The sequence below is a fragment of the Eschrichtius robustus genome, chromosome 2 (assembly GCF_028021215.1).
Source record: "Eschrichtius robustus isolate mEscRob2 chromosome 2, mEscRob2.pri, whole genome shotgun sequence".
Classification (NCBI taxonomy): Eukaryota; Metazoa; Chordata; class Mammalia; order Artiodactyla; family Eschrichtiidae; genus Eschrichtius; species Eschrichtius robustus.
Genome location: NC_090825.1, coordinates 154,949,210 through 154,966,378, shown reverse-complemented (window position 1 = coordinate 154,966,378; position 17,169 = coordinate 154,949,210). Strand labels below are relative to the sequence as shown.

Below are 17,169 nucleotides of genomic sequence, written 5' to 3'. Positions count from 1 at the left end.
CCTCACCAAGATTTGTTATCTCTTGTCTTTTTTCATAATAAACATTATAATAGGTAGTGAGGTCATATCTCATTGTGGATTTGATTTGCATTTCCCTGATGATTAGTGATGAGCACCTTTTCATATATCCGTTGGTCATTTGTATGTCTTCTTTGGGGAACTGTCTATTCAGGTCCTCTGCCCACTGTTTAATTGGATTTTTTTTTAAATTTTGCTATTGAGGCATATGAGTTCTTTGCATGCTTTGGATATTAATCCCTCATCTGATAGGTAGTTTGCAAATGTTTTCTCACATTCTATAGGTTGCCTTTTCCTTTTGTTGGTTGTTTCCTTTGCCGTGCAGAAACTTGTTAGTTTGATGTAGTTCTACTTGTTTATTTTTGCTTTTATTGCCTGTGCTTTTGGTGTCAAATCCAGAAAGATATGGCGAAGACCTATGTCAAATAGCTTACCACCTATGTTTTCTTCTAGAAGTTTTATGGTTTCAGGTCTTACATTTAAGTCCTTAATCCATTTCAAGTTAAGTTTTGTCTATGGTATTCTTTCGCATGTGGGTATCAATTTTCCTAACACCAGTTGTTGAATAGACTATCCTTTCCCCATTTTGTGTTTTGGGCACCATTGTCAAAGGTTAGTTGACTGCATATGCATCCCACATAACTATTTTCCTGAAAACTTTCATTTACTCCTGTTTGCTGTGCCAGGATTCATGGCCCTCAGTTTACTGTTCTATTTTCATTGATCCCTAATCATCACTCCGTCTGCTTCAGTCAGTGCAGTGATTTTCCTTCTTCCACCACATCTCAGGTTCATGCAAAGTAGCTTCTTGGGCAGAGTTGCCTTTTCTTTCTAAACAGGTCCAGTCAGATCATCACATATGACTGCTTGTACATATAGAGGAAGGCAGACTATCAGGAGAACATTATTTTAGGATTCTATGTTATAAACATTTTAACTAAAAAACTTTTAAATTTAATGAGTTCATGCTTCTTAAAAAGAAAATGCTGAACACAGTTTAATCCTTTCCAGGTAAATTAGAGTGACATTATACACAGTAAAAATAAGTTGCATTGTAGTGATTTCTACTAGACAGGTAAGGTATTAAGGACTAGTTGTCTGATCCTACATTGAATAATACGTCTTGCAGCTGATATTTGTTTTTATAATGAATGCACACGTGTGTTGGTTTAAATTGCTGTGTTGAGATTAATGTTCTCAGAAATTATTTCTACATTACCAGGAAGTGGTACATTTGAAGCCTCTCCTGTACCATCTTGAGATTAAAAAAAAAAAATAAGAACTTTCTTTTATTTCCATTACTTAAGTTTATTTAAACTTGTGTTTAAAAAACAAAATATCTTCTCAAATCCCCAGTCATATTTCCATGCAGCTTGGTTCTAAGAGTCCTGGAAACAAAGAACAGTATCAGTCCAGGACCTTTGCAGGAAATGTCCTCAAGATCACTAGTGCATCTTAGGATGTTAGCCCAAGGGCCAACTGGGATATCAGGCCACATTGAAGAGATACTTTAATTTGTAAGATTTGTTGTGACCGTCAGACAACATATGTCTTTTGACTCCATTAAGGAATGTGTGAAGGCACAGCACTACTAATGCTACATTAGCTATCTGTCTTTAACTTTCAAAAATAATTTGAAAGCATTTTTAATGCCATTTTTCAGACGGCGAAAAGAAGTGCAAAGAAGTTAACTTGGCCAAATATAAGTGAAGGAGACGTGATTTTAGCTCGAGAACAAATGCTTTGTCTCATTACTGTACTGCTTCACTATAACAATCAAGATGTGGAGATTTCTAAAATTTTCACCATGAATGTTAAGAAAACACTGGATTGCATGATGTGTTACAGAAACACCCACTAAAATCCACTGAAGTAAGAAGTTGTGAATTCTCTCTGTACTTTGATAAATTCCCCTTGGGAGCACACCGGTTTGGAATCAAGAACGCTTGGTTCTAGTCCTAACATCTCCATTCTGTGGGTCTCAGTTTTTAATATTAAAACTCTCCAAGGTCCCTTCTTAGTGCAGTGATACATGCCTATGGAAGTGGGGCTTTTTGCATGCTTTATGAAGTATTTTAGAGCCAGCTGGCCTGGCACTTTACACTGGAGGAAAAAGTAGCCATTAAGGTCTTAAATTTGTCCCGTGTAGTAAAGACTGAAGGTGAAGATGAGAAGTTTTGTTTTCTTAGGTTTTGTTGAAGCAGGCTGCTACTGACTGCTGCCCTGGGATGCTTGGGATTCGTCATAGGGCCGGAGGCTGTGCCTGCCGGTCTGGCAGTGGGCCATCCTGGCGAAGCACAGCACAGGGGCTGGTGTGCGCTGCCACGTGAAGTATTAGATAACTGCCCAGAAGAGCTGCCATACATGCAGAGGAGGGGGTATTCAGGGCTGCCCATGGTAGTCATAAAATGATAGATATGAATCTAATCTTAGAAAAGCGAGTTGAACTCCCTCACTTTTAGTTGGGGCTCAAGGAAGTGAGGAAAGTTGTGCAAGTTTGTACCTTTAGTGTGAAAGTTGAGGATGGAATTCGGGTCTCCTGACTACTTGTCTAACTCACCACTTACACTCATTTATGCTAAATACCATGCCTCCTTTTGCTCCCACAGGAATATGGTCACTTGGTGAATTTATGTTCATTTATTTCATGTACAACCTGAAATGCCTCTTCTTGCTTATCAAATCAACATAAAGCACTTGAAAATTGGATTCAAGCTTAGACAACAGACACAGTGACGTATTAAGATCATTTTATGCCGTATCATGATGATTTTTAGGGAGTTAATTAATTTCCGCTCAAGGAAGCATAAACAGCAACTACATGCAGGTAAAAGACAATAGACAAAAAGGTAGCAGTAAATGGTTGCCCTTTGGGTTCCACAGGGCCTGTGTTAGATAAGGTCTTACTTTGCATAGTTATGATGCGGTAAAGAAGTATACTCCCCACTAGTAAATATTTCAGAGATGCTAAATTGGGAAACTGGCAAATTGCAGGTATGAATGGATGAGTACAATGTGCTCAATGAATAAGGAATCAAAAGGGATCAGAAGGAATCGAAAGAATGTAGGCACCTTAAATGTATTCAGGTACAAAGAAATCACCACAAACGAGACCATGATGGAGGAGAGGTACTGGCTTGTCAATAGATTTGGGTTTGCAGTTTGGAAACCACTCTGTAAACTCCACAAAAACTAATAATTGTGCTAATAACCTTGGTGTTGATAATCATAATCTGGGTATTCAGATTTACTGGCATGACATTATGCAAATCAGTTAACCTTTCTGAAAATCGAATTCCTCATCTGTGAAGGAGTTGGATTAGAATATATTTCCTGGCTTAAATAACCACTGTTGGACAAAGAATCTTATAATTAGTATCTGCAGCTCTTCAGGGGGAAAAAAAATAACGATAATTGATAACTTCAATGAGTAACTTTATTTCTTTGAGTTATGGGATAGTCATGCTTTTTTCAGTCGTCATAGATACTCCCCGTCGCCTAAGATTATAAATATATGAGGCTTGAACACACAAAGGAAACTTAGAGATAGTCCACCCCTACTCGAAATTTTATTCTTAAGGGTGGAGAGGCCTTGAATTACAAAGTGACTTGTCTAACTGGTTAATGGTGAAGCCCAAAGGACTAACAAGGCTTCACAGTTCTCCACACACAGGGCTCTTTTCTCCTATAGGAAAAGGGGTAAATAGGTTTTCTTTCTCATGCCAATTCAGGTTGATTAGTAAGGCCTGGCTGTTGAGAAAGACTGTGGAACTGAGAGCCAGGTACTATAGAAAAGACTAATGTTATTGATTAGGACTGTTTGCTATATAAACAGAACAGGGAAGTCACCTATATGTTTGCCACCTCCTCTCAAAGCTATGGTTTACACATGTTCCTTGAGGTTAAACTTTGAATATTTCTTCTGCCTTGCTTTTTAACGACCATCACTCACAATATTAATTAATGTTGTCTAAGGTATTTCACTCTAAGAGACGGCCTATGTCTCAGTGGACCAAACTTGGATTTGGTCATTAGGAAATACGTCATTCTCAGTGCTTGGATCCTCATTGGGTTTTCTTGAGCTGTTTTTCATTTCTGACGCTGCTAAATGTTTTAGACTTCTCCATTAGCATCATGTGGCCTGTCTGACTAGGATTTCAAGCTGCCAGGGCAGGACCACAGCTCTGAGTACAGGCTGGCTGTAGTTTTGTCCCTCATTATAAGACCATGGAATACAGTAGGAGAGGAGCGGCAGATACCTTGTCCTTTGTGGTTCCGACAACTTAAGTGCAATTTCTTGGCAGCCTAGTTTTAGACTCTGATATGGGCCTTTTCTCGTATGATGTTGCAGGAAGCTTTCTCTTGCTGCTGACATGTTCTGGCTCCTTGGTTTACTCAGAGGAGTGGTGAAGGAGACATACCTCAAGCCAGGAGCCGCTATGTTGGCCCTTATGCTCTACTTTCTATAACTTTGCAGGATTTTGGAAGAAAATGAGAATATACTCTGGAACTGGAGATACATATACCCACACATAGATTCATATATATATATATTTTCACTTCTTCAGGTCTTTGTCCTCATTCCTATCATCTGGAATAGTTTTGAAAGAAAAACGCACATTACCCTCATAAGGAACTAGAGTCTAACTTCGGAAACTTATAACACATTTATAAAAGACACAAAGTGTTCTCTCTTTTTAGAACTGTTCAAGTGCAAGTCAGATTTGAGTTCAAATGGAATGAAATGCCTGTTTATTTCTGGAAGCAAGTTTAGTTATTTTCTAGTCCAGATTCTTTGTTTTACAGATGAAAAAATGGAAATCCAGGGTCTAGGAGGGTTAAGTGATATGCTCGGTGGTACATTTCAGAAGAAACAGAATAGGAAAAAGAATCCAGAACTTGCCAATTTTTGGTCTCACGCATTTTATCTCACACCGCACTACTGCCTCTGGGTTTAGAATTACAACAGTTTGGTTTCCTTTTTAACTGATGACTTAGGTTTTTGTTAAGGTTTGATTTACAGTTTAGTAAAAATTTAATACTTATGTTCATTTTGGGTTTTAGCAAGTCAGTACTATTCTAGAGTTTTATTTTTATTTTCTTTAAGCCTGTAATGGGCATTGAGGTCTCCCTGTGGTCTCTGGACTTCTCTCTCGGCTTTGAAGATTCTGCTGTTCCCTGCTCCATCTCAGCTTATGCATATTCTCAACCACAGGGGAGTCTGGAACATGCCAGACATTATGGTGAGGCTGTTACAACGCTCACCCCGCTCTAAAACCTAAGCCACAGGAGACACAGACTTCTGGTTCCGCAGAAAGCAGGTGTTACAGGTAAGGAAGGGAGCATAATGTACAACAGCCAGATTTTAAACAGCTCTGCTCAGATTTCATATTCCCACACTCCCTCTAATTTACAGGCTTCTGTTCACAGGTAGTTTGAAAACCTATCTGTACCAAATTTAAATATTCAGTGACTTGCCTATAACTAATCATACTTGAAATTAAAAAAGCATGTGTGAACAAGCAATAGCACTGACTAGTACTCACAGGGGAATATTCCAGCTATATTACAATGAGACTTTTGGCAGTAAAAGCACTCAAGTACTGTTTCTTTTTTCTTTTTTTTTTTTAAGTACTGTTTCTTAAAATGTAAGGATTAGGTGTTCTTGAGGTAGAAAAGAAAAATCTATTCTTTGCAGATGGAGGGGACAATGAAATGGATTCACTAGCAGAGTCACTTTTATGGAAATTTGGATCTGTACTGTGAAATTTTAGTGTTTAAACAAGATCAGAGGCCTTGTAGGATGATTTTTTAACATGCTGGATTAGAAACACCAGACAGAATTGATTCCCAGTAAAATGGAAAACGTCCTGAATTAAAAAGGGGCCTCAAAAAAAAAAAAAAAAAGGAGCCTCACTTGGTAACACTTAATTTTCTAACATGAGTGCTCCAAACTCTTAATAACTATTTTAAAACACTTGATAATTTCATGTAAGATAAATTTTACGTAAGAATAAAAATGGACAACGTATATGAATTTGGTGAGACTGAGCATACAATGTGGATTTGCCTTGGAAAACTTGGGCAGTTTTTGAGATTATTGAAGTTGAGCGTCTGTTGCAAGATATCTAAGTGAACTCTCCCAAAGCATTTCCTGGAAGCATTTGCCCAACAAGTAATCTTCAAACAAACGAACAAACATACATACCCACCATTCCTCTATTCCGTGTAATATAATCCATGGACCAACAAGAATAAGCTTATTTTCTACTTGTACAGTTTTTGGGTGGTGCTGCTTTTCCTAACCTTCTCACCATCTGTCAAGACATAACTTTCATTACTCTCCAGCATCACTTTTAACAGCATCATCTTTCTTTTTGTCCTTTCTCCTTCCCTCCCTCCCTCCTCCTCTCCCCCTTTGCTTTTCTTCCCTGCCTCCTTTTTCTTTCTTTAAAAGGAATCTCTTTTGACCTGTGTTTTCCTCAAGGGTTCAATTGTTTTTATATTTCTCTCCCTCATAATACAGTCTTTGGGGATTTAAAAATACGACATAAATAGAAAAAAAAATACGACATAAATAGAATCTTCTGTGATTTCTCAGCAGAAGGGAAGGTATGGTTTGTATTACTTTCTCTCATAGGATTCTTTATGGGGTAAATATTTCCAGATGCCCCAAATCTCTTTGTTACGTTTACTATAAGAACCAACAACTCTTCCTTTTTCTCTACAGTGACATGATTGTGTCCTGGGATGGCTCCCACTCGTATCGCTATGAAAACAGAAGTTTCATAAACCAGAGATGAGTTACTTCAACTCAGTTTAATTCAATAAACAGTTATTGAACATTTACTGTGTCCAGGATACCATTGGCCATGGTGAATGATACATGATCCCTCCTATCAAGAAATTTGCAATCTAGTATGGGAGAAACTATGCAAATAAATGTGCAACCATAAGATGACTGCTATGGTATAGTAACAAGCAAAGATTTAGGAACTCAGTAGGTAAGCAAAATAAGTAGAATAGTAAAGATGAGGCTCTTTTGTTTGTCAGTATTTTACTTTAGCTCTGTATAGTTTTGAGATATGAAATGGTGTCATTTTACTTTACAGTTCTTGTTACTTTATAATCATTACCACGACTTTGTAGTCATAGCTCATGGGTAAGTTGCTTCACTTATGTGAATGTTATGGAGAGGTCCTATGCTTCCGGTAGAGTCTTCTTCAGAAAGAGATTTATTGATTTGAGTTTATAACACTGAATTATGGTTTGGTAATACGTTTTACTTCAACTCGAAGATAGCTACTTTATCGATCCCGTGGGTAAACCCTTACTCTAGATCTGGGCGGTGAGCCCTCTCAGGATCAGCTGTCACACAGCAAGAGATAAGACTTCCTGGATCAGTTTTCTAAAGTGACAGGTTTATTCCCTGGTCAGGACAGAAGATACTCTTTTTAACGAACAGGCTAGACTTCTCTGTGTGCGTATTTGTTCCATGTGTTTCGGGGTGAGGATGGGGTTGAGGAGTCTACTCTGTTTTTATGGGGCATGAATCTGGCTTAAAAATGACAGAGCCCTTTAACAGGGAAATTGCAGCTGGAAGACACCAGCAACTAAGTAGATCTGGGACTTGAGAAACTGTGCCTCCCTGGAGCTATCCAGGGTACTGAACCACTTCTCCTTATGTTGCCTTCTAACCCCGCGAAACAAACATTCAGACATTTAAAAATATCTAGCTTTTTTTTTTTTTTTCTGACTAGAGAAATTCTTTAACCTGTATATCTCTGATAATTGTTCTTGCTCTAGTCTTGGCCAGCTGTAGCAGTTCACCTCTTGTGTCTTTTATTCACTAAACAAATATTTAGATATAACCTTCTCTGCGTTGGGCACTTTTCTCATGGTTAAATTACTCAGATTGAATATGATTATTTTTGCCTTTTTGTGAAATTTGGGTTAAAGAAACAAATTTTATGGGATGCCTAAAGGATCTCAGGTTTTCAAGTGTCGTTTGAAGAACCTGGTTTCTGGTCCAAAGGTTGTGTTTGTTTACGTTTGTTTACAGTACTTAGACTAGCCCTTGGCATAAAATAGGCAGCACAGAAATTTTATTCCGCTGATGATCAGATTTATTTTGTGGAATTTTTTTAAAAATAAATTTATTTTATGTATTTATTTTTGGCTGCGTTGGGTCTTTGTTGCTGTGCACGGGCTTTCTCTAGTTGTGGCGAGCGGGGGCTACTCTTCCTTGTGATGCACGGACTTCTCACTGCGGTGGCTTCTCTTGTTGTGGAGCACGGACTCTAGACGCATGGGCTTCAGTAGTTGTGGCACCTGGGCTCAGTAGCTGTGGCTCGTGGGCTCTAGAACGCAGGCTCAGTAGTTGTGGTGCACGACCTTAGTTGCTCCGCAGCATGTGGGATCTTCCTGGACCAGGGCTCGAACCTGTGTCCCCTGCATTGGCAGGTGGATTCTTAACCACTGCACCACCAGGGAAGTCCCATTTGTGGAATATTTTTCTATACCATGTTACAAGGAACATATTTCTTTTCAACCTAAAGGTAAAATTCTTTGAAGAAAAATTTTGCTCTAAGTGCTCTAGATGCAACATGCACATAATCCTGATGAATGTAGACTAAGCATTTTGGGACACTGCCATATACATTAGGACCAAAGTACAGGCTGACCGGAAAGCAAGGGACCAGAAACTTCCAGCTCAGACTTTTCTATTTATGTATTTTCTCAACCATCTTTTCATTCTATTTTATTCATACTAGTCTATTCTGTATTCAGGTAAACAACCACCACCTGTTCACCCCCTCTCCTCCAAAAGAGGAAAAAATGAATTTTTCCTTTGATGACAGCAACACATGACCCAGGAAGGTGGAGTATATTCTAAACTGTCCTTTTGTAATTCCTTGTTCTAAGCATCTGGCAAGACAAATTGGTCTTGACTTCCCTGGAAATGTTGGTTTCTTTCAATGAGTATAAGGGGTACAGAATCAACAGTGTTCCTAGTGTTCTCAAGACCAGTTATTGTATGGGTCAGTAAGGCTAAACCCTTCACCCCCAACCTGGTGTTAATTTAATGTTATTCTCAGTAAGTATCTGAGACAGACTGAATTTGAGCAGAATATAAAGTATCTGGCTGAAATTGAATCAGGTTCAGTGTTCTAACATAGCGATTTGCCACTACCCACATCTATTTCTGTGGTATGCCTTTTTTTTTTTTTTTTTTACAACATGTACATTTAGAAACTTGGTAAGGTCCAAACTGTATCATAATTGACTTGAAAATGTCAGTTTCTTGGGATTGCCAAACTCAAACACTTTTCTTGGTATCTCAGTGAGAAATCAAATTTGAGGTTGAAGAGTATTGACCAGTAAGCTTCTTTTCTAGAGATTGTTACTCTACCTTTGGTCATGGACCAAGTTTAATTATTCCTATTGCTTTTATTTCCCATTCCTTAGGGAAGTGATAGGCACTTGTTTAGTCACCGGAAGTTGTGAGAATTTGTGGACCTCAGCAAAGACCCAAGAGACCTATGCAACAGTATTGTTTTCCTACTTATTACCCAGACCCAGTTTGTTTTAAAATCTATTTACTGATTCCACCTGAGTTGCATGACTTAGTTGTAATATAATCTCTTGATTTCTTGAATTATCTCCAGACTGGACTTCATGATTGATTTCTTTTTCGCCTTTGACTTATTCAGATGGAAATAGGTTAAACAAACAGAAAAACTTGACTATTATTCAAAGGCTGAAGGATTCCTTCATTACTTCCCTCCATTTCCTTGGGAATCAATACCATTGGCTGTTTTCTTTTAGTTAGCATAGTTTTGCTTGCTTAATATAATTAATATAGTAATTTAAGAGTTATATATACGTGATCTGACTTACCCTTCCAGTTCTATGGTGTAATATTACTACTGTCATTTTATGTGTGAGAAAGGTAATGTTCAGGGGGAGTTAAGGAATTTCTAATGACCATAAAATTAGGAGTCAGGACTGAAGATTCAGACCCAGCTCTCTCCGACATTAGTCACTGCTTTTAATCACTCTTCTGCTTGCTTTAATATTTCTTTACTGCCCACATAAAGTGCCATGTCAGAATATAGAAATGGTTATTAACTGAGGAAATAGGAAATATTTTGATGTTTTTAGGGAAATTCAAAACATTGTAGAATAAAAAGCTGGACATGATTTTATTGGCAGTTTTATCGCGATGGCTTAAAAGAAATGAAGTTGTTCCTGAAGGTACCTAGTTTATTGTCGTGAAATATATTTGCTTTGCCTCATGCTGTATTTTGTAACATTTGGTCCTGGTAGGGTTTATTTGTGCGTGTAGTTTAATATAAAGATCTCAATTTTAACAAATACTGGGAACTATTCGGAGAAAAAGCCAAAACAGATGTGTTTTTACTCAGTAGTTTTTGTTTAGGTCTGAACCTTTGATAGGAATTTGTTCCACAAATGTGGTTATTACAGAAGATGAAGAAAGCCAAGCTGAACACAAAGTTAGATGACTTGTCTATTTAATTTTAGGTGATACTTGCCGAATGTCTAGAGAAAATATTTTTTCAACTTGTTTCAGAATTAGAATAGACTCTGTTGACATTTTATGCAAGCATATATCTGTTATTCCTTTTTAGAAATTCGAAGTAAATTCTTCTTATAAAAATAATACACAATCAATAATACACGACCATTTTCTATGAGGAAATTTTCAAATGAAAAAACATTAATCTCTAAACATCCGTAACACCAACCAGTTAATATGTTAGTATGTTTCATTTGGTTTTTGACACACGCAAATGCACACAAAACTTAACATATAATTATATAATTTTATATGTAATTTTGTGTTCCAGTTTTCTACTTAATTAATAGCATTGTCTTATTTTGCATTTCTGTGACTTCCAGGGAGATATAATCTACTTTATTGGCCAGTTCTATCTAATTTGGGGTTCTCTGCTTGTGTGTATGGTGTTATGTGTGTGTATAATTTAATATATATATGTGGGTGTGTATATATACACATATGTATAATTAGTTTTCTTGTTTTAGAAAAAGATGCATTGTATTCCTTTTAATACATCACAACTTACCCATTTTATTGGGAAGACTTTGCATATATTAAAATCTGATATATTAGGACTAATCAAGAAGAGGTCAGTATGACTAAGATGCTTTTTAAATGTTTTTTTGTATTGTATATAGCAACTGGAGCTGCTTTCCCAACAGAAATTTGAAGTAATGCCGAACCTGTGCTAATGAATAGATAGAATTAATTGGAAAACTTCATCTGTTTTCCTACAGTGTCTTAAAGACTTTAAAATAATCCCTCAGTAATTTAATCATATCTCCTAGTTTTCTCCTTTAATTTACCTAGCAATATTTTTTCTTTATTTTAAGATCATCTTCAGCCTAATCCAGATAGCCCTATTAAATTATCGTATCAAAAACCAACGATAATTTTCTATACCTTTTATTTTCATAGGGAAATATTTTGAGATCCACCAGTGTGATTAAAAAATAGAGCAGGTGGAAGTGGGGCAAGGGTGGGAATTGACATCTGATGCAAGAGCCAAGGAGGAAACCATTGTTTTTACTCTGGTCAGGTGATATCATGCTAGCCTTACATTTCTAAAATTTGAGTGTCTTTGGAATTATATTCAACTGCAGCAGTTGAAGTTGTAAATGCTTTAATGTTTTCAAGGCATGTCTTTTAGTGACTAAACTTTTCTAGTGCATTTATTTCAGTAAGGTTGAGGGGATTTCTATTGGATGATCTTCTCCAAATGAGATAAATATTCTAATGGTAACTGTCCTCCTGGAACACATATCTCTTGTTATTAAAAGTTTTCTAAGAGTACTGATGAATTTAAATGACTCACAGTAGCACAATAGGCATTTTAGTTAACCTGATTTTTAGCAACAACTTTTTTTTTCACTGTGAAACTTCTTATTCCAAGATGTTGGGGAAAAAGGGGAAAAACTACAAAGAAAAACATAAAATTTAAATGAACTGCCACTACTTAGATAAATCAGGGTCAACATTTTTTTTTTAAACATCTTTATTGAAGTATAATTGCTTTACAATGGTGTGTTAGTTTCTGCTTTATAACAAAGTGAATCAGTTATACATATACATATGTTCCCATATCTCTTCCCTCTTGTATCTCCCTCCCTCCCACCCTCCCTATCCCCCGCCTCTAGGTGTTCACAAAGCACCGAGCTGATCTCCCTGTGCTATGCGGCTGCTTCCCACTAGCTATCTGTTTTACATTTGGTAGTGTATATATGTCCATGCCACTCTCTCACCCTGTCACATCTTACCCTTCCCTCTCCCCATATCCTCAAGTCCATTCTCTAGTAGATCTGTGTCTTTATTCCCATCTTGCCACTAGGTTCTTCATGACCTTTTTTTTTTCCCCTTAGATTCCATATATATGTGTTAGCATACTGTATTTGTTTTTCTCTTTCTGACTTACTTCACTCTGTATGACAGACTCTAACTCCATCCACCTCACTACAAGTACCTCCATTTCATTTCTTTTTATGGCTGAGTAATATTCCATTGTATATATATGCCACATCTTCTTTATCCATTCATCCGATGATGGACACTTAGGTTGCTTCCATGTCCTGGCTATTGTAAATAGAGCTGCAATGAACATTTTGGTACATGACTCTTTTTGAATTATGGTTTTCTCAGGGTATCTGCCCAGTAGTGGGATTGCTGGGTTGTATGGTAGTTCTATTTTTAGTTTTTTAAGGAACCTCCATACTGTTCTCCATAGTGGCTGTATTAATTTACATTCCCACCAACAGTGCAAGAGGGTTCCCTTTTCTCCACATCCTCTCCAGCATTTATTGTTTCTAGATATTTTCATGATGGCCATTCTGACTGGTGTGAGATGATATCTCATTGTAGTTTTGATTTGCATTTCTCTAATGATTAATGATGTTGAGCATTCTTTCATGTGTCTGTTGGCAATCTGTATATCTTCTTTGGAGAAATGTCTATTTAGGTCTTCTGCCCATCTTTGGATTGGGTTGTTTGTTTTTTTGTTATTAAGCTGCATGAGCTGCTTGTAAATCTTGGAGATTAATCCTTTGTCAGTTGCTTCATTTGCAAATATTTTCTCCCATTCTGAGGGTTGTCTTTTGGTCTTGTTTATGGTTTCCTTTGCTGTGCAAAAGCTTTTAAGTTTCATTAGGTCCCATTTGTTTATTTGTGTTTTTATTTCCATTTCTCTAGGAGCTGGGTCAAAAAGGATCTTGCTGTGATTTATGTCATAGAGTGTTCTGCCTATGTTTTCCTCTAAGAGTTTGAAGGCATGGGAGAGACTTAAGTTACCCACAAGAAGATCCAAAGAATCATAGGTCTGAGAGTTTTTTAAGTGGGTATACTTGAGGATGTTTATAAGCTGAAAGAAAGTAGCCAGCAGAGGAAGGGTGTGAAGATCTAGGAGAGGAAATGATTGTTCATTTGTTTTCAAAAAGCTGAATACTTAACGTGTGCCTGGCCTTTTTCTAGGATCTGGGGTTCACACCATCTGTTATCTCTTCTGCAAGGACAGTTCAACTCATCCCCTGGTGAAGAGAAGTCAGATTATTCTTTGCATCCAATGCAGGTGTAGGAACTGTTCTGTACCTCTGAAGGGACTTTACTTAACCAGAGTAATAAGTTAGAAATCAAAAGAAATTAGAGCTGAAAGGACCTTAAAGGCCACTGTACTTAATTTTGCCTAATATTTTACATTGAATGTAAGAAAAGTTTATTGCAGAGCCCGTTCTCTTCAGAGTTCCTTCAGTGAACTTTATGTCTTCAGTCCAGTGGGTCTAGCTCGTAGATTTTGGCCTCCTCCTCAATTTGCTTCTTCATCCATATTACATTTTGCCCGGACTATGGCAGAAGCTCCTGGGTGGTTTCGCGGCCCCTGGGCTCAGTTCCTCTAAGTTCATCTGCCTACTCGGGTTGAGTGATCTTCTAACATAAAAAGATACGCTTAAAATAATGCTGCTAATGGCTTGCCCACACAGAGTTAGTGCATACTAGCCGCCCAGCGTGTGCTCTGCACAGAGGCGTGCAGTCTGAACTGTGCTCGGCCAAGCCTCCTGGGGCTCTTTGGCCCTGAGGAAGGGGAGCTTTTTGGGATCACTCCCTTTATCTAATTGGTCCTTCAGCAGCGGGGCACCTTTTTCTAATCAGCGGAGGCACCCTTACTTAGCCAGTGGTAACCCCAGGCCTCATCACCTGTGGGATACAAGCCATGCTGTCTCCCAGGCTTGCTCCCGCCAACATCTCTATTTTCCTTTCTGTCTGTTCTCACACTTGGACCCCTGGCCTTTAGTCATCCCCACCTGCAGTATTTACAGTGCCCAGCAGGTGTCAGGCTTGAGTGTCTTTGCACAGGTGCTCCCTCTGCAGTTAATGCACCTCCTACTCCACCTCTGCATAGCCTCAACTTTTTAGATTCTGCTTCAGGGTTATCATGAAGCTGTCACTTAGATATAACATTTTGCCTCCAAGGAACCTCTGTGCATAAAGGTTATGCTTCTTTATCTCATGTGATTCCAATTTTCATGTCCCTCCTTAATGCAGGCTTTAAGGGCAGGAGTCGTTTCTTATCCTTAGCACAGAGCAGATGCTTTTTTTTTTTTCTTTTTAAGGTGCTTTTTAATGATGATAAAATGTATGGTTTAAATCACTCATTTTACAATAATTTTGCTTTAGGTTGTGACAGAAATAAAGTCTACAGAAGTCGTGTTCCTGCGATAAGAAATAAAGATGTGACCTTCCAGTTGTGTAAAGCTCTTAAATGCTGTGTAAGTGCGTCGGGTGCGCTAAGGAACCTGGAGCTAAATGGGCTAGTTCTGAGAGAGAGAGACTTAACTATGTTAACAAGGTAAGCCTTCATTGTATCCTGCCAACATTTGATAGTTGCTTTTGGGGCAAGCTAAACCAATACAAGTTTAAACTTTTTCTCTCCATTAAAGGGATTGAATAAATTGGCCACTTTATCAGCACCTCATGCCTGTCACATTAATGGCTGAACTAGAAAATCAGAAGGATCAGCACAGGTTTTATTTTCTTAATCCTTACCTCAGGGTGGAGAAAGGTCAATCCCGAACTGAACCCCAAGTTTAGACCAGGAAGCCCTCGGGTTCCTTATAGTATCTCAGAAATATGGGAAAGTAGAAAGGAACGATAAAGTGTAGGGCAGATTAGCCTCATTTTCCTGTGAAGCTTGAGGAGAGGGAGGGAGGAGGTGGATGACCATGGGCAGTTGGGCAGGTTGTGCACTGTACAACACCATAAATGTAGAACGTTTGCATATATTATTATGACAGCCTTCTGACAGATGGAAATGGTGTCTTGAGGAAGTACCTTTTTCTGTTTCTCTTAGAGAAGTGCTTCTCAATGGGGGTGATTTTATCCCCTCGGGGATGTTTGGCAATATCTGGAGACACTTTTGGTTGTCACAAGTAGCTGATGTGTTACTGGCATCTAGTAGGTAAGGACAGGGATGCTGCTAAACATCCTACAGCGCACATGGCAGTCACACATAACAAAGAAACAAAGTCACACATTGCCTAGCTCAAAATGTCACTAGAGCCGGGGCTGAGAAACCCGGGTCTAGAGGATGAAGGTGAACCTCCCTGTCTGGTAATTTTTCCCTGCTTGTTCTGGAGAAATGACTGCTGGAGAGGGAGTGAACCATTTCTGACTCTACATCCAATATGCTCCAGCAGCCTGTAGTACATCATGTACTCATAGGGCCAGTGTGCCTGGAGGAACCCAAGGCTACCTGATGGCAGAGCTGTGGATCAGGGTGACAGCCAACATGGGAAAAGCCTTCCTTCCTCCAGGCCCTCGGTTCACCAGGCCCAGGTGTCTCTTCCTTCCATCCATGGGCCTCTGAGATGAACCAGCTTTCCTTGTCCCTCCTAAGCTTCCCAGGTTGTGAGTCCTTGCCTCTCAAGAGTGGGGCACAGTATCCTCAGGTTTGCTTTCCACGCTGCCTCCTGAACCAGTTTTGGAAGGTTTGTGGATGATCAGTTGGGGGATAACAGGTAGAAAATTGAGACAAAACAGTGAACTCCGAGACTGGTGACTGGGTTCAAATTCCAGCTTTTCCACATGTCAGATGTGTGGCCTTAGGCAATTCACTGAACATCTCTGTGCCTCAGTTTTCTTGTCTGTAAGATGGGGGTGAGAACAATAGTGCCCACTTCATAGGGCTATGGTGAGGATCGAGTTAGTATTTGGCATGTATTTGGCATGTAGCAAACAACATGTAAGCGGGAGGTGTTCCAGGCCTCATTCCACGTTAATTTTTGGTATCTGTATGAGTTTGCTAGGGCTGTCATAACAAAACACCACAGTCTGGGTAGCTTAAACAACAGAAATTTATTTCTCACCGTTCTGGAGGCTGGAAGTCCAAGGTCAAGTTGTCAGCAGGGTTGGTTTCCTCTGAGGCTCCTGAGGGAAGAGCCCGCTCCAGCCTCTCTCCTTGGCTTGCAGAGCGCCGCCTTCTCCCTGTGTCCTCACAGGGCTTTCACCCTCTGGGCAGGCCTGGTGTCTCTCTGTGTGTCTAATCTGCATTCCTTATAAGGACACCAGTCAGATTGGACTGGGATCCACCCTAATGGCCTCATTTTAACTTAATTACTCTTTAAAGGCCTGATCTCCCAATACAGTCACATGCTGAGGTACTGGGGTTTATTTAGGGCTTCATCCTGTGAATTCCGTGGTGGACACAACTCAGCCCATGACACCTGACAAGGACCTGGTAACAACACCAACATGGTTCTAACCATGTTTAACTGTGATACCAGATGCAAAAAAAAGCCAGGACAGACCTTGAGGCCATTACTCTAAGTGAAACTAGAGAAAGACAAATACTGTATGATCTCACGTATACGAATCGAAGAAAACTGAGCTCATAGAAACAGAGAACAGTTTAGTGGTTGCCAGAGGTGGGAGTAGGGGGGATGGGAAAGGTGGTCAAAAGGTACAAACTTGCAGTTATAAGAGAAACAACTCCTGGGGATGTAATGTACATCGTGATGACTCTAGTTAAAAGTACTGTTTTCTTTTTTTTTTAAACATCTTTATTGGAGTATAATTGCTTTACAATG

General features: G+C 38.9%; 1 protein-coding gene across 1 annotated transcript in view; it reads left to right on the top strand.

Moving 5' to 3' along the window:
- LOC137758975 (uncharacterized) overlaps positions 1–17,169 on the top strand; it is a 43,866-nt gene that overhangs the window by 24,304 nt on the left and 2,393 nt on the right. Inside the window, exon 3 of the mRNA XM_068534914.1 lies at positions 14,762–14,933. Within this exon, the coding sequence (XP_068391015.1) occupies positions 14,762–14,933 (172 nt within the window). The remainder of the gene's footprint in view (positions 1–14,761; positions 14,934–17,169) is intronic.